At 37.4% G+C, this 25801-nt stretch overlaps 2 protein-coding genes across 3 annotated transcripts; one reads left to right on the top strand and one right to left on the bottom strand.

Annotated features, from left to right (window-relative positions):
* Nucleotides 1-14479, bottom strand: Nubp1 (NUBP iron-sulfur cluster assembly factor 1). The gene is made up of 9 exons (XM_068762178.1): nt 14305-14479; nt 14147-14227; nt 11854-12014; nt 4842-4943; nt 3679-3769; nt 2831-2902; nt 1495-1688; nt 886-1069; nt 1-152 (listed from the first exon to the last, which is right to left on the bottom strand). Exons 1-9 carry the CDS (start codon nt 14333-14335, stop codon nt 118-120), a joined length of 951 nt encoding a protein of 316 aa, XP_068618279.1. The 5' UTR covers nt 14336-14479; the 3' UTR covers nt 1-117.
* On the top strand, nt 8295-24998 carry LOC137919183 (tektin-3-like). Of its 2 annotated transcripts, none has more exons than XM_068762177.1 (11): nt 8295-8339; nt 14954-15093; nt 15172-15423; nt 16054-16144; nt 17841-17982; nt 19013-19110; nt 20809-20928; nt 21748-21880; nt 22391-22521; nt 23931-24085; nt 24779-24998. In XM_068762177.1, the coding sequence occupies exons 1-11, from the start codon at nt 8295-8297 to the stop codon at nt 24987-24989; spliced, it is 1518 nt and encodes a 505-aa protein (XP_068618278.1). In that variant the 3' UTR covers nt 24990-24998. The 2 variants fall into 2 exon arrangements, with proteins under 2 accessions (XP_068618278.1, XP_068618277.1); XM_068762176.1 differs by lacking the exon at nt 8295-8339 and adding an exon at nt 14812-14882.
* The last annotated feature ends 803 nt before the right edge of the window (nt 24999-25801 follow it).

Here is a 25801-nt window from a genome sequence, read left to right as displayed (position 1 = left end):
ACTTATAATAACATCATCGCCGTTTTCATATATTGACTAGTTTACGTAAATATATTTGTTTTTATTTTTATCAGTAACGATAGCTGGGTCCACAGATAATCAATTCGATAAATTCATTCAACTAGACGGGGTGTTACATTCCGCCACGATTTCTGTAACAAAGAATTATATATGTGTATAAGTATTTCTATTTTTAGTCGTTTAGACAAGACTGCTATTAGGTTTTTTTTTTAAATATACAGGTTGATTGGTAAGGGGTGTAAAAGCATTTAAGGGATGTTCAAAACAATAGCTGTGGTAAGGTTAGAGGTGGTAATAAATTTACTATATACATGTTTTCAAGCGTGTACAATAAAAAATATTAAATTAAATTGTTTTATGGATTAAAGAGGTCAAGTAGTAGTTGATGATGTGGGATTTCTCTATAAGAATTAGAAATGAGGAGAACATCAGCAACTTCAAGTGACGGTGGGCTCACCACAACAGAAATTCACAAATAAATAAACTATTGTATGGTAGTATATACAACTAAAAATATATGTAAGCATATGTTATTTAAAATTCATATTATTGGTACTTATACAGGGTGGTTGGTAATAGCTGTAAAAGCTTTAATGGGGCATGTATAGCTCATTTGTTAGCAACAAAATTGGCAAGTTAGGGGCAGTAGATATGTCTACACGGTGCAGAGCAGACAACCGATCCAACTGTAGGTTTAGAACGAAAGACCCCCTATCAATGGGACCATTAAAAAACCGGTCCTTATGGAAATCTTTGGAGGTCCATATCCAGTGGATATCCTATGACTGAAAAGATGAGGAAGCGTTTATGTTATGGCGTTATGTACATTCCCTGTAATGCAAAAATTTGGAGGTGTGGACTAACTGTCAAGTATATTGTAGAGGGCGTGCGTGGTCTGCGAAGGCGGGAGCTGCAGGAAGCTGGTGCCGGCGTCGCAGGCGCGCGCCAGCAGGGGATCGATGGGCAGAGCGCCCAGTAGCGGCACCCCTAGTTCCGCGCACATGGCCGCCGCGCCTCCTGTCGTCGCCGGGAACAACTCGCTGCGGCTCTATTGCATAACATTTAAAAACAACTTGTAGGATGCTTGGTGTTCAAAAAAATCAGATGTAGGATTCTGCTGTTTAAGCTGCACAGATACTGGCACACAGTCTGAGAATAGCAATATGGAGTAGGGATGAAAGTGTGGTCGCACGAAACGTAGTTTTAAAAACTGGACATTGTTGGGCCGTCGTTAAAACAGATTAAAATACTTGTTAAACATTGTAAATATTAAATGTTAATGTAAAAACAAAGGCACGGACGCTAATTTCTTTGAAACATTGATCCTAATAATAAATAGAAAAGTGGACCAACTTGAACTATAGTCTACAATGTTTCTATAAGACGGTTTGTATTCAACTGGTTCTACCCTAGTCGAAAATTCTCAATTAAGATCTAGTACTAGTAAATCTTGGTATATGTGAATCGGGGTACCTTGCAGTTGGGGCAGACGAAGATGGCCATGTTCTCCACGACGCCGATCACGCGCACGCCCAGCTTGGAGCAGAACTGCAGCTCCTTGCGCACATCCAGCAGCGCCACCTCCTGGGGTGTGGTCACAACCACCGCACCGGACAGCCCCGCGCCGCATAAGTACTGCACCGCTGACAGGTGCTCATCTGAAGTACCTGCACACGCCATTGCAAGCTTTAAAATATTTATTTTCATAAAACTTATGCCGAGTTACTTTATGACAAATTATATTTTTATATACATCAATACCTCGCTTTGCGTCGTTTCGTTTTGCGTTTTTTTGAAGTTGCGTCGCTGCTTAATTAGTACTAATTTTCACTGTGCGTCGTAAATTTTCGAGGTTGCGTTGTTTTGGGCTCGAGTCTTACGCAATATGAATACAGTTTTATTTTCACTTTGTTTCGCTGTTTCAATTACGTAGTGTGTTGTAATGAAGTGTGTTGTGCTTTTTTCAAAAGAAAATAAATTTTTATTTAAATTTATACATTAATTAAATTTAAATAAATTTTTACGTGTTGTTTCTGGTTACAAAAAAAGGTAAATATTATTTCAATTTATTTATTGGCAGAGTTATATTATTATTGTTTTTTAAATGTTTACTTTGTTTAATTTTCTTTTTAAAAAGTAGTTTTTTCGTGATCCTGGAACCTATCTTCGATCTTTACATGGTTTGCTATAGAAAATCTGAATTCAGTTTGCGGCGTTTCAATTTGCGTCGTGTTTTTTTGAAACGTAACCACGACGCAAAGTGAGGTATTGGTGTATTGGTCCAATTAGACGTCTCGTTTCCCAGCTAGTTCTCAAATTCTTTCGCTTTATCATTTCTTATTTCGTCATTTTGTTTGTTTTTGTCATGAGGAAATCCGCAGAAAAACCGGAATCACCGACGTAGCTTGAATTGCTTGTGTGAAATGGCAGCAGGTAGAGAATGCCGTCAGGTCGTCTGCCCTTGTTATTGGACGTCCTTTGCAGCCTTTTCTGGTCTCCACTCCCCCAATGGCCGGTTGTTATTTATTAAATACACTATGAAAACAATTTCAAAAGAGTTCGAATTATTAAAAACCTAATTAGGTTGACCTCTTCCGGCATTTCTTCCATTTAACATCTTAGAAGAACCCAAAACAAATTCAGCACAATCCGGAAGTAATATGTAATATGTAACTGTTGTATGTTAGTAATATGTAACTGCCCGGAGCCAGGGGTTCCCGAGTCCTAGAGCTGGAGGTTCAGGCTTAGCGCTTCATGCCTCGGGAAGGGGAGGGTGGTCAAGCAGCGAGCATCGGTCATAAATAATCACCTGGCGGCGTGTCGATGAGCAGGTAGTCCAGCTCTCCCCACTCCACCTCGCTCAGGAACTGTTTGATCATACCTGTCATCAAAAGAAGCATATTAAATCTGAGATAAATGTAGTGTAAAAACAGAACAAAATTTAAACCTGTGGTATTCTGTTGTTGTCTGAGGCGACGAAAGTGAGGTGATGAATGGATTAGGAATAAATAAAAAGAATGAAAGAATTCGTGAACAATAAAAAAATGAATCAATGAAATGACATTGAGAAGGAGAAAAGATGAGAACGCAAATAATTAATTTAATTGTTTTAATTTTTAGTAATTTAATTCTGTGAAAAAAAAAACATTTGATATTAATAGTTCCTGTGCAAACAAGACAACAGAGACCACAAAAAATACAGGAGCATATTAAATCTGAGATATATGTAGTAAAAACATAACAAAATGTAAACCTGTAGTATTCTGTTGAAGGCGACGAAAATGAGGTGATGAATGGATTAGGAATAAATAAAAAGAATGAAAAAATTCGAAGAATAATAAATGAATGAATGAAATGACATTAAGAAGGAAAAAAGATGAGAACGCAGACAATTAATACTGTGCAAAAAAAACATTTGATATTAATAGTTCCTGTGCAACCAAGACAACAGAGACATAAAAAATACAGGAGCATATTGGTTAAGTGTCTTTTGCAACAGTATCTGGATTAGGGGTCGGCAAACTTGACCTCTAATAGATTGAGGAAAAAGTTCCGTCGCTTTCGAAAACTTTTGGAATCGTTTGACTTTTATTTATTTTGTCTTTTAGGTGATGATTTTTTAAATAAGAGGTGTTGTACAATCAGTAAATCTCTCACCGTTCTTCTTAGGGCCTCGCCATATGACCGCATCATCGGGACTTCCGAGCAGGAACCCGATCGACATAAGCGAAAGATTGTCCTCTACATACTGCAAACAATCGACATTAGCTATATGAATGAAATTATTTCGGGAATTCCCCGAGACAAAACTGGATTTTGGACTTGGCTTTCAGACTGAAGGTCGACAGCAGTAAACCTCTCACCAATTCGATGACAACCCAACGCTTGAAGCAAGGATTTGGATCAGTCCCATCCACCCAATGACAGCGGGGCAGACTTTGTTTTTGGTCTTAGATACTCGTAGATAAGAAGTGCTTTTCGCCTGTGCTTTGTTTTAATGTCAGTGTTGGGATAGCAGCTACAACATGTTTATAAAGAATTCTCTTAAGTTATGGAACTCCTTAACCATCCGACAGTTCAGCCGTCCTCTTTGAGAAGCATCCTTCAAGCGTGGTTTGTATTTTTTAGATGTCAACAAGTTATGCTATTTTGAAATTCGAACATGTGAGTTTAATGTACATATATGACATAATACTCGTAGTAGTAACGTAATATACATGTAGACATAGTATATATTTATGTATATACACTATCCGATATAATCTAAATAAATTCAAAATAAATCAAGCGATATTACCTGCCAAGGATTATTGTCATATAAGTATTAGTTTATTGTATAATTTACATCAAATATGAATTTTTTTTTGTTAATGGTAGTCTAATAATGTTTTGCGGAATTTTATTAAAATATCTGATACAGTTTATTACAGAATTAGTGATTTTTGCGGTCGAAACTTTGGTAGTCAGTTTTTCTCGGTGCCTTATAAATACACTATGGACGCCCTCTATTTTTTTTAATTTATTACAATTATTGTAACCGTACAAGATCATATATATATTGTTAGGAGACTGTAAGAATATTGACCTTCAAGGAGATTGGTGACCCTAAGTCGTGAATACCTGGGATTGATCTCTTGTTATTTGTAAGATTTAGAATAATTCTTCCTTGGTCTTTCTCTTACTTATTCTTTCTGTGTATATACGGACCTCTAAAAGTACCAAATGACGGTCAGATTTGAAGATGTGTTCCCTTAGTTTTCACGTGTGGTTTAGCTGGAAATTTTCTTTACAAAATAAAATTATAAAATGTTATAACTCACCACTGGGGACCATCCGGAGCCAGAGTGATGTACTTGTTCACCGCGCACGCCCATCATTCGAGGTTGACTGGGCCCGCATATGTCTGCATCCAGGATCCCAATCTGATCATCATGGTAAAGGTTAAGCTAACATATCTTGTTGGTAGACAACGCGTTACAACTACGCTTGGCGACAAACACTTCATGATAAAAAAGATAAAATTCGTTTATTCAACATTAGAACTTTTGACAGAACTGATGATCGTCAACATATTATTTACTCAATCTATTTTATTTTCGACTCTACTCTGCTTCGCAATGTGTTACAGTTGTTGAGAAGAAGCAAGAAGATACTCCACAACAACACATCTTTTAACAAAGTTTAACACAGATTTACACAAATACACTATCAGATATAGCCTAAATGAAATCAAAATAATTTTAACCCTTTCCACTCCAATGTCGAGTGTCACTCGACACTGATTTTATTCCACAAGCTCCACTGTCGAGTGATACTCGACATGGTGTAATACTTCTTTTTGCGGAAAATTTTAAAACAGGAAAGATTTTCGTTACTACAATGTTTGAATCACGAATGAATGAAACATATTCTAGAATCGCATGATACTATAATTCAATTAATTTTTATCGATGCTACATAACAGCCTTGGAGTGGAAAGGGTTAATATTAGTTTGATATTGTTCCAGCGAGATAGCCATTTAGTTTTGTCAATATTCCAAAAAAGAATTTCACATAAAACAGCCATATGGTTTACTACTATTGTTTCTGAAATAGTTGCTGTTAACCCAAGGGCTTTTAAAGCTTCGTCGGAAGTGTGTTCATGGAGCGAAAGGGTTCGTGAACTTTTTAAAAAATGATCTGGGCATTCTCATCGGAAACAGTTCTACCCTTGTAGAGGTACGAAGTGTGAGTGTTGTATGCGGCTTGGGACGGCGGCGTCGACCACTCGGTAACGACTGAACTGAGGAGTGGGTGATTCGGATCCTATCTCGGATCGCCCACGCTGTTCGCGGTTAGAAAGTGGGATACCGCCCCCGTAACCGGATCGTGCGCATACACATCACAAGTGTAGAATTTTTTCTGTGTTGAACTCGGTGTAGTTTGCGATGTGTTGCAGTCGGTGTAGTGCATGGTTGCACAGACTTATTAAGACTAGGGGCCACTCGGGAAAATCATGAACTGATGGCGGGCCGGCCGCCAGATGAATAGGTAATAATTTTTTTTGGTTTTATTCTGGAATAGAATTCAATATTTTTCGAATGTACGAGAGTATTATTTTTGCTGTCGGCGGGCTACCAGTATTCGACCGGCGGGCCGTGGTCTGTGCATCCATGGTGTAGAGGGAGCAGCGCTAACTTGTGTTTGCAGCGTGTGGTTTACATTCAATAATATTATATTTATATATTTCTTTCACTTTAAACTAATACTTTATACCAGTGTTTCCCAACGTGGAGCCCACGCCCAACAGTGGGACAATTAGAAAGTGGACTTCACACGAGTTTTTTTATTGCCCTCGTTATTGGAGACCTATTATACATTCCCGTCTTGGGTAAAATACAATATGTTCCCAGAATAATTTTTTCTGTTTATTAAATGTTGATCCTCCTCTTTTATTCTTCACATTCTCTTCCATTCCTTTCCATAATTTATTTTCATTTCTTACGTCACCTTCCTCCCACACGAGATTAACCATTTGGCATAAATATAAAATTATGTATGTTACATAGAGAGTCATAAGAATTTTAGAACGACTAAGGTCAGGCAGTGCACAATGGTTGGAATATATATATATATATATATAAACATAGTCAATAATGTTGACCAACACTGTATCCTATCGGTCAAGTGTGTATTTTCATTTATTTCGTGTTTTTGAGACACAAATAACTCGTAATTGTAAACTATTTAGTTCAAAGGATACATAATATAATTACATAATGTAAATATTTTCTTAATATTCTTTATTGTACATGCTACAAAATATATACATAGTTGCACACGAGGGAATCTCTTACAGACAACCATAGTATTGAAACAGTAGAAATATAAATAACGGGTAATTAACGTGTACATATAGACAAAACATACATATATAAACAAACAGATGATATATACTTATAATAAAAACGGTATAATACATAGTTATAAATAAAATAATAAATAAAAACGTTAAACTGACTTAGATTGCACTTGCTTTAGGAAGAATAAAGAAAGAAAAATCAATTGGTCTAGTAAATATTTCGTAACCATTTTCTTAATAAATACATTTAAAAAAACTTATAAGTTAAACGGTTTTTTGATACCCATATTGTGGTGGTTGTGGAAAAATATGTACCTAGTCCGCCATATTGGAACGGCGTCCATCTTGAATTTTAAATTTTGACATAATCATCGTGTTTTACTAGTGTAGCCCTTTCATTTGATACCCAAATTGAGGGGGTTAAGGAAAAATACGTAATACGCCATTTTGTATCGGCGGCCATCTTAGATTTATAATGTTACTAGCTGACCCGGCCACGCGTTGCTGTGAAAATTTAAAAAGTGGAAATAATTGAATTATACGGTATTTCGTTCACTACAAAATAAATTTAATTAATTTTATAGCGTCAACAACACGTGGTAATTATGCTGTTAAAATGTAGCTTATATGACACGTTCGTAGATTTACCATAGCAGCGCCATCTATTGATTACTTACTCAACCCAGTCGAAAGGTATCGACATCTGTTAGAATCATTTGGAGTTAACAGATAATTGTGACTGTCAAATAATAACAGACAATAATTAGCAATAAATTAAAATTGCGACTATAATTTGAGATTTAAACTATCCTATCTCTCAAGTTAGATCGAACTGCACATGGTGTGCGAATTTTATTATAATCGGTTAAGTGGTTTAGAAGTCCATTGAGTATAAACATTGTGACACGAGATTTATATATATTAAGATTGATTTTATAATATTGTATTGTCATCTAAATTAAATGTGTGTACCAAATTTCAGATCAATCTGACAACGCAAAGGTGCTTAAATTTCAATTTCTAATTTTGACCCAATTAAATAAACAAATTCCGTGCGGGTCGAACTAAATAAAACCGTTTAAAAATAGTGACTTACCACGTCTTATATTCAGCAGTAAATTATTCCACAATCGAATGTCGTGTGTGGTAAAAGAATTGACCTTAAAAGTTGAAGAATGTACCGGCATTTTTAATTTCAGATTCTCCGATGATCTCAAAGACCTGATGTATATCATGAAGAAATTATCGTATTACAAGTATAAAACATTATTAATTCGCGACCCGGAAGTCTGACTCACGTAAATCCCAATGGAGTTATCACGTACAAAGGTGGATATAGCCGGTGCCTGCCGGTGCCAGAGCCGGCGTGCCACTACGTTCAGTGTCTCCCAATCGATACGCGCGTCTTGCGGAAAAACAATTTTCCTACGCAATGGACTTCGGAAATTCGCAGGAAAGGCGGTCGAGGTACAACAGGGTAAGGTTTCGAAACTTCATACTGTACACACACACTGTACATTAGCACACTTTGTGAATACAGTAATATCCCGCTTTACGCGAGGGATACGTTCCAAAAAAAAATCGCGTTAGCTGAAATTCGCGTATAACGAGGTTTATGATTAAACATAGTCAAAAATTATTACAAAAAAAAATACAAATCATTTTAATCAATATCAATCACTTTAATTCTAGGAACACTTTATGCAATACATACTCTAATTTTTAACGGAAAAATACATCTATTGTCTTTTGGGTAACGTTTTGTTTACGTTCTTGTAAAATACGTTCATAACACCCAACACTGTTTTTAATTGTTTGGCAGATGGTCAAGACACCATAGAGAAGTTGATGACTACATTATATTTATACGCACTTTTTCGCGTTATTTGAGCGCAAAATTTGCAATTCGCGTTATAGTGAAACCGCGTATAACGGGGTCGCGTAAAGCGGGGTATTACTGTATATTTAAAAAATAACATCCGTTTTATTTGTCCTTATATCTGAGATATTACATCCAGACAGATAAAACTTGACATCAACAAGTTGTACTACCTAATGTTGAATAAAGAACTTTTTTTTTTAAAACAGTGACGTCACTTGTGATTTTAGATTCATTGCGTAGTAATAGATATAAAAACAAACATGGCATTGTTTTAAACATCGATATACTATGGATTTTGAATAAGCTATTCTACATCCACTTTATTTCTTCAGCTGATAGACACCCGCTGCAAGGTGTAACCCTCCCCCCAAAGATCGCCACGATGACCGGCCCTGCGCTGTCTGCATTCACCAACTTCGTGAGACCTAAGCTTTGTCGTCGGTTCTCCTGGTGGGGCCCATACCCACGCCGCGTATACCGGCTCGAGGCTTTGACAACTTTTCCGGGAATTCCCCTCAATAGCCATATGTTACCTCCATGTAACATTAGCGCGAGTGACATAATTGCTTTACGGTTCTACAGTAAATCTCTCTCTCTCTCCTGAGCAATATTAATACCATCTGATCATGGGGTCTGCTTTCCTTATCTTCTTTCTCCATCTCGCGCGACTGGACACGTCGTTCGCGGAAACTTTTCAGGCGGTCATATCTTTTGTTATGGTATCGGCACATCTTCTTTTCGGTCATCCTCTTCTTCTGGACCCAGAAATGTTTTGATCCATAGCAACATTCCCGATGTATTTAATGGAATCAGGCGTTACCTTGCGAAAATCCTAAGTAAGAAAAGGACCAATATTTAACCACTTTCGCACATGCAGTGGTAGTCGTGCAACAAAGTGCACCGCCCACCAGCCCACTGATAAATGCGTATGCGGCAAACAATGCGAATCACACAACTGCCACCGCCAAATCACTCAACACGTGTTTCACCCCTCCACGGGGCATCTTCAGGAGTTATGTTACACCGATTAGTGCCAAATACAGAGTCAAATTCCCGATGTATTCAGATGATCTCTTTACGTGTACGTACCATCTAAGCCGACTCTCTTGTAGCTTATCGGCGATGTCACGTACCACGAGGCTACCGTGAACATATTTTATTGAACCTCATTACTCTGCGCATCCACGGAAGCATCTTCATTTCGGGGACTTGAACTGAACGGATATGGCTTTGTGTCCAAAGCCCATGTTTCACTCCCATAAGTCAGACCAGGTCTTATTACGCTCTTATATATCAACCATCAATGATGAGAGGATATTCAAGTTGGATTAGGTTCGTTGCACACCATGTATTGGGTTTTCGCAACACTCAGCTGAAGGCCATCTGCCTTTCCATCCAACTCTTTTCGTTATGTTCATTACGGTTACACAGTGAATAAATAACGTAATGTCCCAGACTATATATTCTTCTAAATTTTACCAGATTAAAAAAAAAGAATTATAACGACTCTATTGTTTTTCTGTTCCATTAAATACTTCACTTAATCTCATTACAATGATAAGTGTTGTATAAATAAAACACCATGTTCACGCCCCATGGCCGACATAATAGACACACAGTTATCAAGGTTGAACTTTTTAAATCATTAATTACATAATGATAAAACATTCGTTAGGCAACCGTGTTAAAAAGACATGGTTACAAATAATTATTTGGTGTGCTATAGAACATTCCCAAAAAAACGACATCTTTATATGTACACAGGATGGTACATTACATACAGTATTTCCGAACCTTTTTTCATGCCATGCATCACCTAAGCCTTTCTAAAATTCTTATGCCCTCCTATATCTAATATATAAAATTCTCGTGTCACGGTGTTCGAACTTGAACTCCTCTGAAACGGCTTGACTGATTTTTACCAAATTTTGTATACATATTTAGTAGGTCTGAGAATCGGCTACTATCTATTTTTCATACCCATAAGTGATAAGGGTTGTTCACCCTTAAAAAAAATTTTTTATTTTTTTGACGAAATTTTTTTTTTTTATGATACAGCATACAAAAATACATACAAACCTAAATTTTCACCTCTCTACGATCAACCCTTATCTTACATTTGTTAATTAAAAACTTTAATTTTTTTGGCAAATCAACGTTTGCGGGATCAGCTAGTAACATATATAATTAAAGCCAAAGGGTTAGACTTCGAATTGCCCCCTTTACAATCAAATTGACCCCACACTGGCTTAGCCAATTTGTGAGCAAAAAGCTTTAACGCTGTAATCTCAATTTTCAAACATCATATAAGTGTTTACTCTGTAAAAAAAATAAGATGTGACCGCCCATGATAGTGGTAGGACGAGGCTCTAACTATAGGACCAAATAAAAAAATGTAATGACTCTGAAATAATACATTAATATTTTTATTATATTAAAATGTGACTGGCTAATATCATCTGGCAGTACAAAGTTTACACAGACAGATAGTAAACAATAATTAATTTTTAAATGCAGAAAATTGAATGTTGAAATTTCTTTTTCATACTATATTATCATTGTTATGTATTATTTTTAAAACCATTGATTTTTTTAATACACCATCCACCCCTTTAAAACTTTTACACATATAACCAATCACCCTGTATTTAATACATTTCTGACTCCGGGGAAGAATCGATCTAGTGAAAACTTATAGCTGTGGCGGATTCTTCCAGACCTGACTTGTGACGTTCTTGTAGGTAATAACAACAAGAAGCCCAAAGGAGAAGTGTGTCTATTCATCAAGCTTAGTCCATATTTATACCAATTTAAAACTATGAAAACAATGTTCGACCAATAAAATTAGTCAACCAATCACAAGTCGAGAAGTATTGTATAGCTCTCTCTTTCGCCCAATGTATATAAAGAATTATATTTCTGTGGGATTCCCCTTTTGTTGCCCTGCTGAAGATGACGTAATGTATCTCCTACAGGTGTTCAACTAATAACAACACATTTAATAAAATAGTGTAGTTAGCAACAATCAACTATATCTACTATGACAATGTATATTTATAAAAAATAATTAAAATATAATTATTATACATAAGAATTGTTTGACACTTACATTACTATCAGGATACTTTGCAGCTAGTCCATGTCCAAGCAGGGAGGTCACTGTGCTTTTACCGACTCCTCCCTTACCTGACAGCACCAGTATCTTGTGTTTGACATTTGATAGACGGTCTCTTATCAACTCTATCGCTGGATCAGGACCAGCCACTACACCTGTATCAACAATAAATGTTTTAATAATAACAATTATTACAGTATAACTTTTCTTGCAAATCTTGATGTCAATAAACTATGGGCACAGTAAAGGCAAATAAAGCCAACACCGAGACAACATTGCAGCAGTTTGTTTATTTATATATATATATATATATATGTGTGTGTGTGTGTGTGTGTGTGTGTGTATATATATAGCAGCTATGTACAAGTGGACATTTACAAAATAATTATTTTAGAGCATATTTAATTGGATATAGAAAATGTTTAGAAACTTCTGAATATTCTAGTTTAGACTCACAAAGTTCCAAAATTAACTCTTAATAAATTTAACACTGTACATATTTAATATAGTTGTTAAAAAAGAAGTCTCCCTATTTATGAAACTTAACTACATTGTACACAAGATCATCACATTAGTCAACAGACTTTGAGCATATGTGTTGGATAACAATGAACTGTTAAGATTAAATTCCCCATTGGGAATAGTTTTGCATTTAATTGGTGCTCTTCAGCTGCATTGGTTGTGTAAGCAGCTGCACAGTGAGTTGGTTTGGCTGATTTTCCAGTCTCACTTTATACCTGCCTAATTCTTTTAATATATTCAATCAATTTCCTTCATTTGTTAGCGTTCATTAAACTAATTTGATTGTAAAAATAAGTTACAGTTGTTCACCTTCAAATTGAAGTATGAAGTACATACCAATTGACTTAAATGTTACACAACTATGATGACCTTTATAAATTTCAAATGGAAGTGAAATATAATTTAAACCTAAGGGCAACCAAGTTATAATGCATACTAAATTAACATGTATTAAAATAACTTTATTTTTATTTAACATGGACACTAATCAAATTGGTAATATATTATTACTGTGTACTCAATTAAACAATTCTACCAATGCTAAAGTACAGTAACATAAAGACATAGGTAGGTGCAGCGGTCAATGGACATATTTATTATGTTGCATTAATGTTTTGTGTTGTTGTATAGTAGTGATATATTCAGATGATATATGCGGAGTTGCCCACACTACTATTTTGATGAAATTATTGCTGTTAGCCCTGGGGCATTTACAGTTTCATTGTAACAGAGTTCACAGATTGAAAAGGTCCATGAACTATTTAAAAATAAGCTGTCATATTTCAACTTTGATTGCATGGGGGAAAGGAAATTGCGAAGGAATCTTACCTGCAAGAGCTTGTACGTAGTGTAATGAATAAGAGTGCACAGTTTGGAGGGCAGTGATAATTTACATGGAATCATAAATGTAAATACGAAACAACTTTTAATATAATTAATGATATTCTCCTAACTGTATCTGAAATGATAAACAAGTCACCAAAGTAGTTTGAAGAATTGCTTGTCTGCAGTGTCCTGGTGGGGCACATTGCTCATTTAACCATCAGTCATTTGCGTTGAATTATCTAATGGTTAAACCTATTAAAAATATTATATATATATATATATATATATATATATATATATATTAGAACAACTTGTATAGTGAGGAGACCACTTGAGCCACTACATTATTTATATAGATTGGAATGCTTGCAAGTTCCTAGATTGCATTATGCAGATGTGTTTCTTTTCAAAGAATAAGCATGCACAAACGGACCATAGCTTCAGTTGTTAGTAAATATGCATGTGGTATTATCAATTAGAATTTCCCAAAAGGGATAAATGACTGCTTCATATTATTGGATTATATTAAATAGCTTGCAACACATGCTATAAGACAAATGAAATTATCCACTCTTATAACAGGTTAGCAATTCATTCTGAACATGCCAAAAAATAAAATGATACTGAATTCACTAAAACCTAAAACCATGAGGCAAAATAATACTGAAAAGATTACTGCTTTTTATAATCCAATGGTATAAGTCTTTCCATAGTATCGTTTGGCTTACATATAACGTGGACAATGTTGATAATTCAAATAAACGATCACCGAGAGCTTACAAAAACAAGTATTGTAAAAACTTGTTTTTCTTCTCGATGAATATAAATCTGTGTACATCAAAGCTTGTTATGTAAGATCTATGCTTAAGAACTATTTAAACAATGCAACGATTGCGAAATATTACTCAAACTTGTTTACAAAGCTCAAAGTCTATCTCACCCGAGGCGCAAATGTTTTGGTTTGGACAACCGGCACACGCAGACGCCTTGCCGGCGTCCTCGCTCTGCGTTCCAGGGCAATCTGCGAGATAATAAATAGAAAAACAATTTTGATATTGTAGATTACAGTTATATTATCAATTTATAAATTACGCTTACGGTTAGGCGCATTTTCAGGGACGTTGCTCATTGTTATAAAATTTTAATTTATGGAGAAGGATTCGTACAATTAACAGTAGAATAGTGGACGTAAATTTATAAATGTTATCTTTTTACAGCCTCCCCATACACAACAAAACAATACCATGTCGTGAGTTGAAATGACAAACTACGAATAAGATCGACAAACGAACTGCCAATGTCACTCTGAGTTGACAGTATCTTAGTTTCTTCTAAAGCAGACAATTTCTGTTATGTTCATTAGTATTATTTAAAATAATTAATTATTTAAAAGAAAACTTTTATGCTTTTTGACAAAATGAATGGCTATAATTTTGTTAAAATTTGGTGTTTCACTATCTCATTACTTTTAATCTGTACTGATTCACAAGCGGTAAATCATACTTTTATTTAAACATAATTTACGTTGGCAGCACTGACCGTTTTGACTTTTGTTATTTTAATTTTGAATTCTTTTAGCATGAATTAATTTTATACAATTTTATTTTATATTTTTTATTGACATTATAAGATTTTTCAAATTTGTCACAATGGCTAAAGAGGTTTCCATGTGTACGGTACGAGAAAGTAATTCAAAATTAATTTAATACATTTCAAATGTGCTAATAACGAAAATATTATTTAACAGCAACTTCAACAATGGAGTCCAGTGAAACCAGTTGGAAGCACTCCGAGCGTTCCGCCTCAAGTGGGTTATTGCTTCCACACACCAAAGAAGCACCCATGGAGACCTATTATGGGCTACGAAGAAATCGAAGTCACTCCTATGTTAGTTGCCAGATTTAAAAAATTAGATCCTCATGAAAATATTTTATTGTAAATTTATACCGCTGATAATTTGCACAGGCCTTCACAACCGATAACCAACACTATGGTTGATCCTTGCTACACATCTGAGGGTATGGCAGCGGAACCTCTTCGGTTCCCCAACCTGGTGACCGGTTTCGATCGGAGCCCGGAGCATGCAGCCCGCGCAGCACTTTACACCCGCTACACGCAGCACGAGTGGAACCAGAACAGCATTCGCAACTATAACGAGTCGGATGCTAAGCGAAATTTCTCTGAGAGAGTCCGCAATGACATTATGAGGATGCTGCGGTAAGGGTTTCAAGTAATAACACGACAAAAATTACCATCAACATGTATTGAGATAAACTAATCATCAGTTACATGGTCAGTAGCTAAATCATCATTAAGTTAAATAAGTGAGCATAAATACCAGCACCAGAACATAGTGGTGTAAGTTGAATTATAATTATTAATAAGTTATTGTTATTAGCCAGACTTTAATAGATTGAAGATTTAGACAAGATTTTATAGTTGATTACCTTGAATAAGTGAGAAATTCCTACAAAGATACAAAACTCTTACTGGTTTTTTGGCCATTGACAAATGCTGTTTCCTTTTTGACAGTTACATCTTCGCGATGGTCATTATTACATTTTAAAGGCAAGGCATACACTACCGGACATAGGGTTCCATCATAATTTAAAAAAAATCTGGATGGAAGCGTTTGCGATTAATTATCACACGTTTAAAATAAAAAAAAATAAAAATATTGTTTTTTTTTTAATCATTTTTTAAAATGAAATTATGGCAGCTTACTTTTGGACCTAACGAACGAACATTTGTTTTCGAATTAACTCTTGTTCAATGCATCTCTATTTAAACACTCCACAGATATATAATCTTTTTAGGTTTCGATAGATAAACAGTTTGTTTATGCAGAGAGACAGACGAGATAGGCGCCCAAGGTCAACGGGACTCCGGTAGGAAAATCGGTGAACGCATCACAGACACCACTTTCTGGCGTAATGAGGTAAATTTTACTCTGTACCGCTCTTTTTTAAATTAAAAAAAAAAATTCTTTATAAAATGGATTACATGTCGTTGTCAAGTTCAGTCTACGCTCTGTTCGGATAAAAGTTTAAGATCTGAGAAGAACAAGTGAGACTGAGCGAGATAGTGTATTTTTAAACGGTTTTATTTAGTTCGACCCGTACGGAATTTATTTGGATCAAAATTAGAAATTGAAATTTAAGCATCTTTCCGTTGTCAGATTGATCTGAAATTTGGTACACACATTTAATTTAAATGACAATACAATATAATAAAATCAATAACGTTATAAATCTAAGATGGCTACCGATACAAAATGGCGGATTACGTATTTTTCCTTAACCCCCTTAATATGGGTATCAAATGAAAGTGCTACACTAGTAAAACACGATGATTATGTCAAAATTTAAAATTCAAGATGGACGCCGTTCCAATATGGCGGACTAGGTATTATTAATACATATTTTTCCACAACCACCACAATATGGGTATCAAAAAACCATTTAACTTAAAAGTTTTTTAAATGTATTTATTAAACATAATTCGTTTATATATTTGTCGAAACTTTGTAGTTTCGGTCGGCGTCGATAGATGGCGCTAGTAGTTTCTCGCATAAACGTATAAAAGGGACACCGCGCGGTAGAATCGACAGTAACAAACAGGGAATCGACAACGACGTGACGTATTTGTCAAACATTAAAATAGCCCGAAGACGGACAGGTTATTACCGATGTACGATATATTTATGAAGTCATTTACAGTGTAGTAATCCTTACCTGCAACCGAAGGCCGAAGTTCTGGAGTGGTGACCATGGCTGATAGATGCGGCGGGGGTAGGCTCCCCATTAGGTCAGCAGTGAGAAAAAAAGTAGAAGATGAATCATGAGCTTATATTCAATGACATTTTTTTAATCTATCAAAGGTAGCTTTCTGAATAATATTTGGAATTATATAGCTTACCTTGCCTTGTTGGAGGATGGTGGAGGACGTGGTATAACGTCTTCTGACGTCCAGGTTTTCGGGTACAGATGAGGAGCTCCGATAAATGCTGTGATGATTTCTGCCAACGGAAACACATGCTTAGTTTCCACTTGTGGTATTCTTCCTAGGACATGTAAGTCTTGGAGAAGACTTCAAACAAGAAGTGTATATTGATCAAACTTAGCGCATATTCATACAGGTTCTTAAAACTATGAAAACAATATTTAACCAAAAAATTATACAAGACGGTTAGCCAATCACAACGCGAGAAATAGAACGCAATATACAGAACGCTCTGGTGTGGAATTCCCCTTTTCGATGTGCCGCTGACGATGATGTAATGTTCCTCGCGAAACTTCTAAACACTTAACACGTTCACTGCGGCTTGAGGTCGATTCAGCCTCATGGTAAACTTTGCACTGGTGCGGCGCGTAAAACTCGTGTTTTCTCTCTAGTGCGGCGGCTGTTTACACTCAACCGTATGATGTATGACAAAGACAAATATAGCTTTCTTTATGTCTGCGAAGCATTGACTCAATATTGTAAAAAAATATTGATGAACATGAGGCAGAAAAGGCCTCAACCGCACTACTAGGAAGTTCAGCTTGAGGCTGATTCGACCTCAGCCGCACCAGCTGAAAGTTCTTCAAAATTGGGCCCGCAGTGAACGTGTTAACAAGGAGTACCTTGATTAGGTTGCGATAGAGATGGAGCGCCTGGTGGCCACGTGTGAGAAGCTAAACGACACACGGAGGCAGCTCGAGCGCGCCGTGGCCGGCATCGAAGGACCGCTGCACATTGTACAGGAGTGCCTCTACCATCGAGAGAAGAGACAAGGTATATACCTCTCCTTTTGTAATAAATAAACCAACTTAACATTTATTTGTTTACTTGAAAGTGTAAAACTATAGTAGATTGTTTCATGGAGTTGAAAGTAAAACTAGATTGCAGAGAAAAGTTTGAATTTTATTTGACAAAACCCTGTATTTATATCACACCTTAAAACTATGTTAATGGTTCCTAAAACTAACTTTATTTATACAGCCAATCATAATCACTATTTTACAACCAATCACGCGTGTCATTTGTGTGAGAGCGACGGAAGATGTGAGCGACAGAGAGTGGTATATATAAATACGAAAGCTTCAAGCTCTTAGCTTTGTAACGCGCATTTGACCAGCAACCATTGCACCTGTGACACTCTGCACGGGACATCGCGTAATTTACAACAGAATCAAATGCTACTCACCACATCACAACACCCGTTTTTAGGGAGCGGCCGCCCGCTTCCTAACTGTGAACAGCATGGGCGAACCGAGGTTGGATCCAGATCCCTCCTTGGCTCATATGTGATCCACACTGCCGTGCCAAGCCGCATATATAGCATTAATACTACACAGCTCTACTCGGGTAAAGCGGTAAGCGTGAGAACGACTTCGTGCAACTGGAACTTGTTTGTTTTTGTAGCTCTTGCTTTGTTTTAAAGTTCACGGACCCTTCCGCTCTGTAAGCTCCGATGAAGCTGTAAACGCTCCCGGAGTAACAGAATCCACATCAATCGAGAATAAGTTAGTTGTAGCGCGCAGTCTTCTGTAGAGCCGGGTATTGTCGGTACAAAATTGAATATTGTGGCGTTTTTACACTGTTTCGTGCCTATTTCTTTATTTGTCATCATTATTTCTTATGTATATTATAGTCGAGTGCCTAAATTAAAGAATTTTCTTATGGAAGAGCTCAATTTGAAGATCATAGTTCATTCGCATTAACAATTAACGCATCCAACATCATGCGTTTCGAATTACACATCGATGAATCGTATAGTTAAAATTAATTACTTGTCGAAGTTATCTTTTACGGGTACTTGCAGGCTTGGAACAAGTGCATGATACAGTAGAACAGTCGCTGCTGAAGGAGGTGGCCATTCTACGTGACTGCCAGGACAAGTTCCGAAACATGCTGGAAAAGGTAACACTAGGTATATCCAGGACCTGATTTAGGCATGGACAGCGTGGACCCGTGCCCATGTTGCCTAGACCCTGGGGAATCTCTGGATGGGGCGGCGAAAAGCTTTTGCCACATTGACGACAATTTCGAAAATCCAGTTCTGGGTATATCTCCAACCTTTGAATGTCATAAGTTTATTGAATGAACGAGTTAAAAGGCTGTGTGGTGACTTTCAATACTTCTTCTTCCTTTTGAAATATTTTTTACCAGGTGCTATGTGATAGGTAATTTTAGTTAAGAGATTATCTTCATTTTTTATCTGTACACGCTTAAATGAACAGATAAGAAATATTTGCATTCCAGACGATAACTGCGTATATGTTCGATTGAATTTTATTATCGATCAAATCTAATCTCTCTTTGAAGATAGTAGTGTATTGAGTGGAATGCATCAGGAAGCTGTCATGTCATAGAATGTGATAGATTTAATTTTGCGTTCTTGGTGACTTTCGGGAAGTGAGTGAGTATTACAATTCCATCATCTGCTTGGAGAGTCAGGTAGTGCGTACGCGCACGGGGCACTCACCTTAAATGAGCGCTGCTGTCGAAGACGTTGGAGGCCTACCGTAAATAGGTCCCTGCTCTAGGGTAGCTATTTAATAGAATCAGGCGTTACCTTGCGGAAGTCCAACTTAAGTAAGAAAAGGACCAATATTTAGACACTTCCACACATGCAGTGGTAGTCGTGCAACAAAGTGCACCGCCCGCCAGCCCACTGATAAATGGGTATGCGGCAAACAATGCGAATTACACAACTGCCACAGTCAAATCACTCAATATGTGTTTCACTCCTCCACGAGGCATCTTCAGGAGTTATGTTACACCGATAAATGCGCATTTATCAGCAGGCTGACGGGCGGTGCACTTTGTTGCACGACTACCACTGCATGTGCGGAAGTGGCTAAATATTGGTCCTTTTCTTACCTAGGGTAGGTGTATTGTCCCCATCGGTATAGTCCAGTTGGGATCTTTGGGGTCAGATTAATCTATGAATTAGCAATCGGTCACAGACAGTTCAACGTACTTTATGACGCTTGAAAAAAAAACACTTAGTACATATTTGAGCATTAGTAATAGTAGTGGAAGGTAAAGGAGATGTTTTCACTTTGCAGTACACTCTACAGTTAAGACATGACTAGTTGTTTACATTGATAATGTTACATATAAGATTTATAATAACTGAGAAGAAAAATATATACACTATTTAGCTGAAAGGAAGAGTGTATCACTAATATTTTTTAAGTTACATATATATATGATGTATGTGATATTATACGCTGTCATAGCTTTGTTTATGGTATATAATAGGGGGGCAACCTGCCGATTACGAGCAACATGTTCCCTTTTAATTTTTACGTTAAAAATGTTATTAATCCGTATTTGGTGTTAAATGTCTTAAATTACTACCAACTGATATAAAAGGTTAACACCTTGACATATAAATAAAATGTGTATCGACGCATTCTAAGGATACCATTTAATAAGACTTGCTTGGCGCGCCAGTGAACACTCGGTAACAAGCACAGAATGTTATAAATAACAAATACACATACTCTGTGATTTTATTTATGCTTTACAATAAATATATATTCTGTATAATCTGTATAATCAACGAGGTTGGTCACTCATGGTAAATGAGTTTGTAAATACGTGATGCAGGTGAGACAGCAGTCGAAGAACTGCCGCGCGACCCAGCACGAGCTGGAGAGCGACATGCGCAACAAGGAGTACGCGCTCGGCATTGACAACATGTGCCACCAGCTCAACAACTTCTCCAAGGTGACATTAAATTCATTGGTCCTCTGCAAATCAGGTCTATATATCCTTTCTATTAAAAATAAACCAAAACGTTTGACTTACAAACGCTGGAATAAGTAATTTGAATTCTAGGTAAGGTAGACAATGCCCATTTAAGTATCATTCTTCCCAAGTATTCCAAGTAAGGCATATTTACAGTGGTATAGGAGTATAGAACCTTAGGAGGAGAGAGGTTCTTTGTCCTAAATGAAATATAATACTTTTCCTGGCGAAACGCAATTACGGAATGATTGTATTTGTCAAAGTTACATGGTTATTCATATTTCTGAGAGAATATTGTCAGAAATTTCTCGCAGTCGCGCGGCGTATGAGCTACAGTCCTGATGCAACTTGCCCGTCTCACAGTCTATTGTCTGTTAACAATGTAATCATTTTAATGTCGGTCGGGACAAGCGAGTTTACAAGCGGCCTTAAAATATGAAGGTTCAGTGTTATAACGGTTTGAAGGTAGATTTGGGCGCCAATATTGAATGCAGCTTTTGATAGTTTCTTAAAAAAGAAATCTGCCGTCAATAAAAAGAAATAGAATCAGAAACTATAGAGGAAGGAGCAGATTGTGTGAATAAATATTGTAAGGTAGAGAAAATAGTGTCGCTGACACAGGTGTCTTCATTAGTAAAAGCCACGCTTAAAAACGACATTTTGGACACGAATGGGCACGACTGGGCACAAATGAGCATGGATCATTTTCCTTTTGAATTTCTATTTAGGCACAGATATAAAAAAAAATCTAAGGTTTCAAGGAAGATGGTTAGAGTAAATTTGCTTGTGTGGTTCCAGGGGCTACAATTCTACGCGGGTATCGAGCGCTATGATCCCACAGTGTGTGACGCCCAAAAGTGGGCAGCGGCCAGCGCGGCCACGCTGCAACGCTCGCAGTCTGAACGCGCCAAGGCCGTGCAAATGTTGTCGGGTAAGTATGATATCCAAGAGTACACTATATCATCTCTCTTTAAGATTTGATCTTAATGAAAGTACATGTCTAGTCACTTTCTTCAACATTTATTACTACTTCATTTCGAATAGGTTATCTTATTTCATATTTAAAATATTATCATTAACATTTTTTCTATCCTCCTCCATCTTTTTGAAGGTAGAATTGTTTTTGGATCCGTCTATCACTGCTGGCCAAATGGCATTTGCAGATTCCGAAGGTTTGCGAATCTTGAGGGCTCCCTGGGGAGCCTCGGCTTAGGCTATATTGCTACTATTTCACCGGATTGACCTTTGGACTTCTTAGATTGCTTCGTTGAACGCTCCATGGTGTGACTAAGTTCAAGGGTCCCCACGAGAATACGTAATACAAACATGGCGGGTATTTTGTTGCTCGCATCCAACGATTTCACGCAACAATGATGTAGTTGAGTAGGGATTTTACTTATCACTAATGTAAATTAATATTGACGTGAATGCTTGTTAACAGACACGGAAAACCTGATAAACGTGTCGGCGACTGAGATCTGGGACCAGTGGAGCAACACCAACAGCGCGTTCACGCGTCGCGTCGCGGAGACAATTGAAATCAAGAACAAGTTGCAGCTTCACCTCCATAAGGTTGTAGAAGTGGTCGTAGTACTGTAACTTCTTCGGTAGCTTCTTGTTAATGTTGACCGCACCTCCGCTAGCACTTATAATGAGCGCGGAGACTCTTTACAGCGCGATGCAAACTTTTGTTGCGTCTACTGTGGCGCCATCTGTCATTTATCCGTTTCATTGCCGCCGCCGCCGCGATGCGATCGACGGTCACGTGGGTAAGAGCTCGTTGCTAGGCAACGCGTGTTTGAGTGGCGCGCGTTTTACACGCCACAAGGTCAATCTTACCACATAACCCTTCGCACAATGATTGTGATATTCGGAGATTCAACATCGAAAGTAACGCTGCCAATCTTCATCTCATTTATAGGATGTCCACAGCTGGACATGGTCCTCCCTCATATGTTTCTAATAAAACCAACTGTGATATTGAGGAACGAGGCAAAGGAAGTGAGGCGATGAAAGAATAGCAATTAATATGAGAAAGAAAGAAAGAAATAATTGTAGAATGAAAGAAGAGGAAAGATGGATCATGTGAAGAATGAGGGAAGAGCATAAAAATTAAGATATAATGTGAGAAAATTATTAAAGAATAAAAAGGTCCCTGTCCCAAAAAAGATAGGGATATAAGAGACCCACAATAGCGAGAGTCATAATAAATAAATAAAACCACTTGCAGTCAGGCAATACCGGTTTTTACATGGTCTTCTGTCAATCTTGTGCTAATGTCTTACGCTGCGCTTGCCGGTCCTGCGGTGATACTTGTTCTACGCGACCGTTGCTTGCCAATTGCCTTTAACATTCTGCGTTTGGCACTAATCGGTGTAACATAACTTCTGAAGATGCCCCGTGGAGGGGTGAAACACGTATTGAGTGATTTGACGGTGGCAGTTGTGTGATTCGCATCGTTTGCCGCATACTCATTTATCAGCGGGCTGGCGGGCGGTGCACTTTGTTGCACGACTACTACTGCATGTGCGGAAGTGGTTAAATATTGGTCCTTGTCTTACAAAGAATTATCTTACAGAGAATCGAATCCCTTTTACCTGCACTAAGGGTTTTGCTACTACTTGTGAACAGCCAAGATACGGAAGAACTTACCGGCGTCATTGTTTCTAGTAAAATATAACTTTGTGCGCTATTTTTGGGGGACCTTTCGTTCAACCATATCTTGTTTTAATTTTTTCACTTATTTGTGTTCTTCCATGTATCACATTTTCTTTCGCTCGCCTATTATGAGTCTTCAAGGCAGGAGAAACAAGCGTGTACCATCGTCATCGCTTAGAATCAGATGAGAATAAGGTTTGACCTTTGCAATTCAACGATAAAAATCATGATATTCTTCTTGTCTAGCTTATCTATTTAATGAGGAATGTAAATTATTAAATATGTTTTGTTGCACTATACTGATTCTAATGTTTCTTATCCAGGTGCAACAAGAGATATTCGACGTGGAGAAGACTTTGGAGCTGCTGAACAAAGCAATAGAGGACAAGCTGCAGCCCATGAAGGTGGCCCACAGCCGGCTCCAGGCGCGCACCAACCGCCCACACCTGGAGAAGTGCCGCGACCACGCACAGACTAGGTAACAACTAAGAAAATTCGTTTATACAAAATTGTAACTTTTAATAGAACTTTTATTGGTCGTTAAGTTTCATTTTTTAATCTGTTTGTTGTTTTTGCTTAAAATTGCGAAAATTTACTAAGTTTATAAACGTTTCTGTTATTTTTAATCTGTTGCTTCGATTAATATACAATACAATAACGAACAAATTGGATACAGTCAAACCTCGATGTGAAATAATTCGCCAGGACTTGAATAATTCACAAGTTGGTCAATTGGGCAGATTGCGCATCGATAAAAAACTCCACAGAGAGCTCAAAATTGGCAGTTCGTTTTTATTTTTACAAGTTTTAATATAGAAATTTCCAGAACTTTCTGGAATGAATGGAAGGGAAGATTTAAGAACAATATCGAACTTCAATAGGAAAAATGCTTAGCGAAATATAAATGATTCGAAGGTTCTCGAACTCCCGAGGGATATGAACATCGGGCCTGAGCCGACACTCGGTGAACAAGTAATGTGATCCGGAAAGAACAAGTGATAAAAGGGCATTAGGGTAGTCTAGGTGTATGTAAGTGGCTAGCGCTGGGAAACTCCTCGAGAATTGATGGTTTGGTATGTAACTAACGTGGAGCAGGTCTTGATGTGTGACCTGCGCTTTACACCAACACGCAAAACAATATAACCACGTGACAATAATATTTACAACGCAGGTTGGTGAAAGAAGTGTGCGACCTGCAAGACACGATGGAGACGCTCCGGTCCAAGATCGCGACGGCTGAGGGCACGCACCAGACACTGCTGGGCGTGCGCGCCTCGCTGGAGGCCGACCTGCGCAACAAGAGCACCACGCTGTTCATCGACCGCGACCAGTGCATGGGCCTGCGCCGCGGGTACCCCGTCACCGCCGCCATCAAGGCCTAAGTCATCTGCACCTGCAACCTATACCTTCAATACACGAGTTTTTATCTCAATTTTTGTTTCATTTATTCACTCTTTTTACATATATAATGGTAGATTTAAAACCTTGTAAGCACTATCTTCCAGTATTATTTTTAATAAAAAAATTAGACAACACATTTTTTTTTGTAAAATAATAAAATTAATACGTGAAAAGAACTTTCACAAATATGAAATACTTAAATTTAATTTGATCAAGTGGCCAAGTATGCAAAAGAAACGTGCAGTTATGTGCGAAGGCAAAGGCTGACGTCATATCTTCTGCGTACCATTATACCACACCACGATCGCCAGCCCGTCTGCCAAGCGTGGCGATTATAGTATATCTCTCCATTTTTCTTTGGGGGAGGCCTGTTTTGCAGTGCGGGCTGAAACGACGATATTTATTACGAAAACTCAAGGTCGTCCAGAGATCAATGGCGAGTGCTAAGCTAAGGATACCCTGCAAGGTGCATCGACCACATAGTTGCGGGAAAACGATCTTGGAGAGCCTTATTTGATAGATATTAGAGCCTTATTGTTTTTTCCTATAATGGCATTTTTCAACTTAGTGACAACGGATTCCAAACGCCCTTTGATTTCAATAGAACCCACGAAAAACACTTGGCCAAGATGGCCAAGCTCCTTGACAGTTCGAGCCATTGTTCGAAATTTGAAATTTTTCGGGAGCCGCAATTTAACACGCATTTAAAACACGAACAGACTAATATTTTTTTTACAAAAATCATATTGAAATTAGATAACACACGTATATGAAAGCACTCCTAATAATACTT

Source organism: Battus philenor, unplaced genomic scaffold, assembly GCF_028537555.1.
Source record: "Battus philenor isolate CCGP_79_NKW_IND1 unplaced genomic scaffold, ilBatPhil1.0.hap1 SCAF_16, whole genome shotgun sequence".
NCBI classification, from domain to species: domain Eukaryota; kingdom Metazoa; phylum Arthropoda; class Insecta; order Lepidoptera; family Papilionidae; genus Battus; species Battus philenor.
This window is presented reverse-complemented; position numbering and strand designations above follow the sequence as displayed.

Bases quoted from the DNA above. Each gene is read 5' to 3' on its own strand.
- LOC137919183 (XM_068762177.1), top strand. From the start codon at position 8,295: ATGGACTTCGGAAATTCGCAGGAAAGGCGGTCGAGGTACAACAGG. The intron at 15,094-15,171 runs GTTAGTTGCCAG...TAATTTGCACAG, and splicing joins GAAATCGAAGTCACTCCTAT to GCCTTCACAACCGATAACCA. The intron at 15,424-16,053 runs GTAAGGGTTTCA...TTGTTTATGCAG, and splicing joins GACATTATGAGGATGCTGCG to AGAGACAGACGAGATAGGCG.
- Nubp1 (XM_068762178.1), bottom strand. From the start codon at position 14,335: ATGAGCAACGTCCCTGAAAATGCGCCTAACC. The intron at 3,770-4,841 runs GTGAGTTATAAC...GATTGTTTGCAG, and splicing joins GCTCCGGATGGTCCCCAGTG to TATGTAGAGGACAATCTTTC. The intron at 1,689-2,830 runs GTGATTATTTAT...TGGCGTGTGCAG, and splicing joins GCTCATCGACACGCCGCCAG to GTACTTCAGATGAGCACCTG.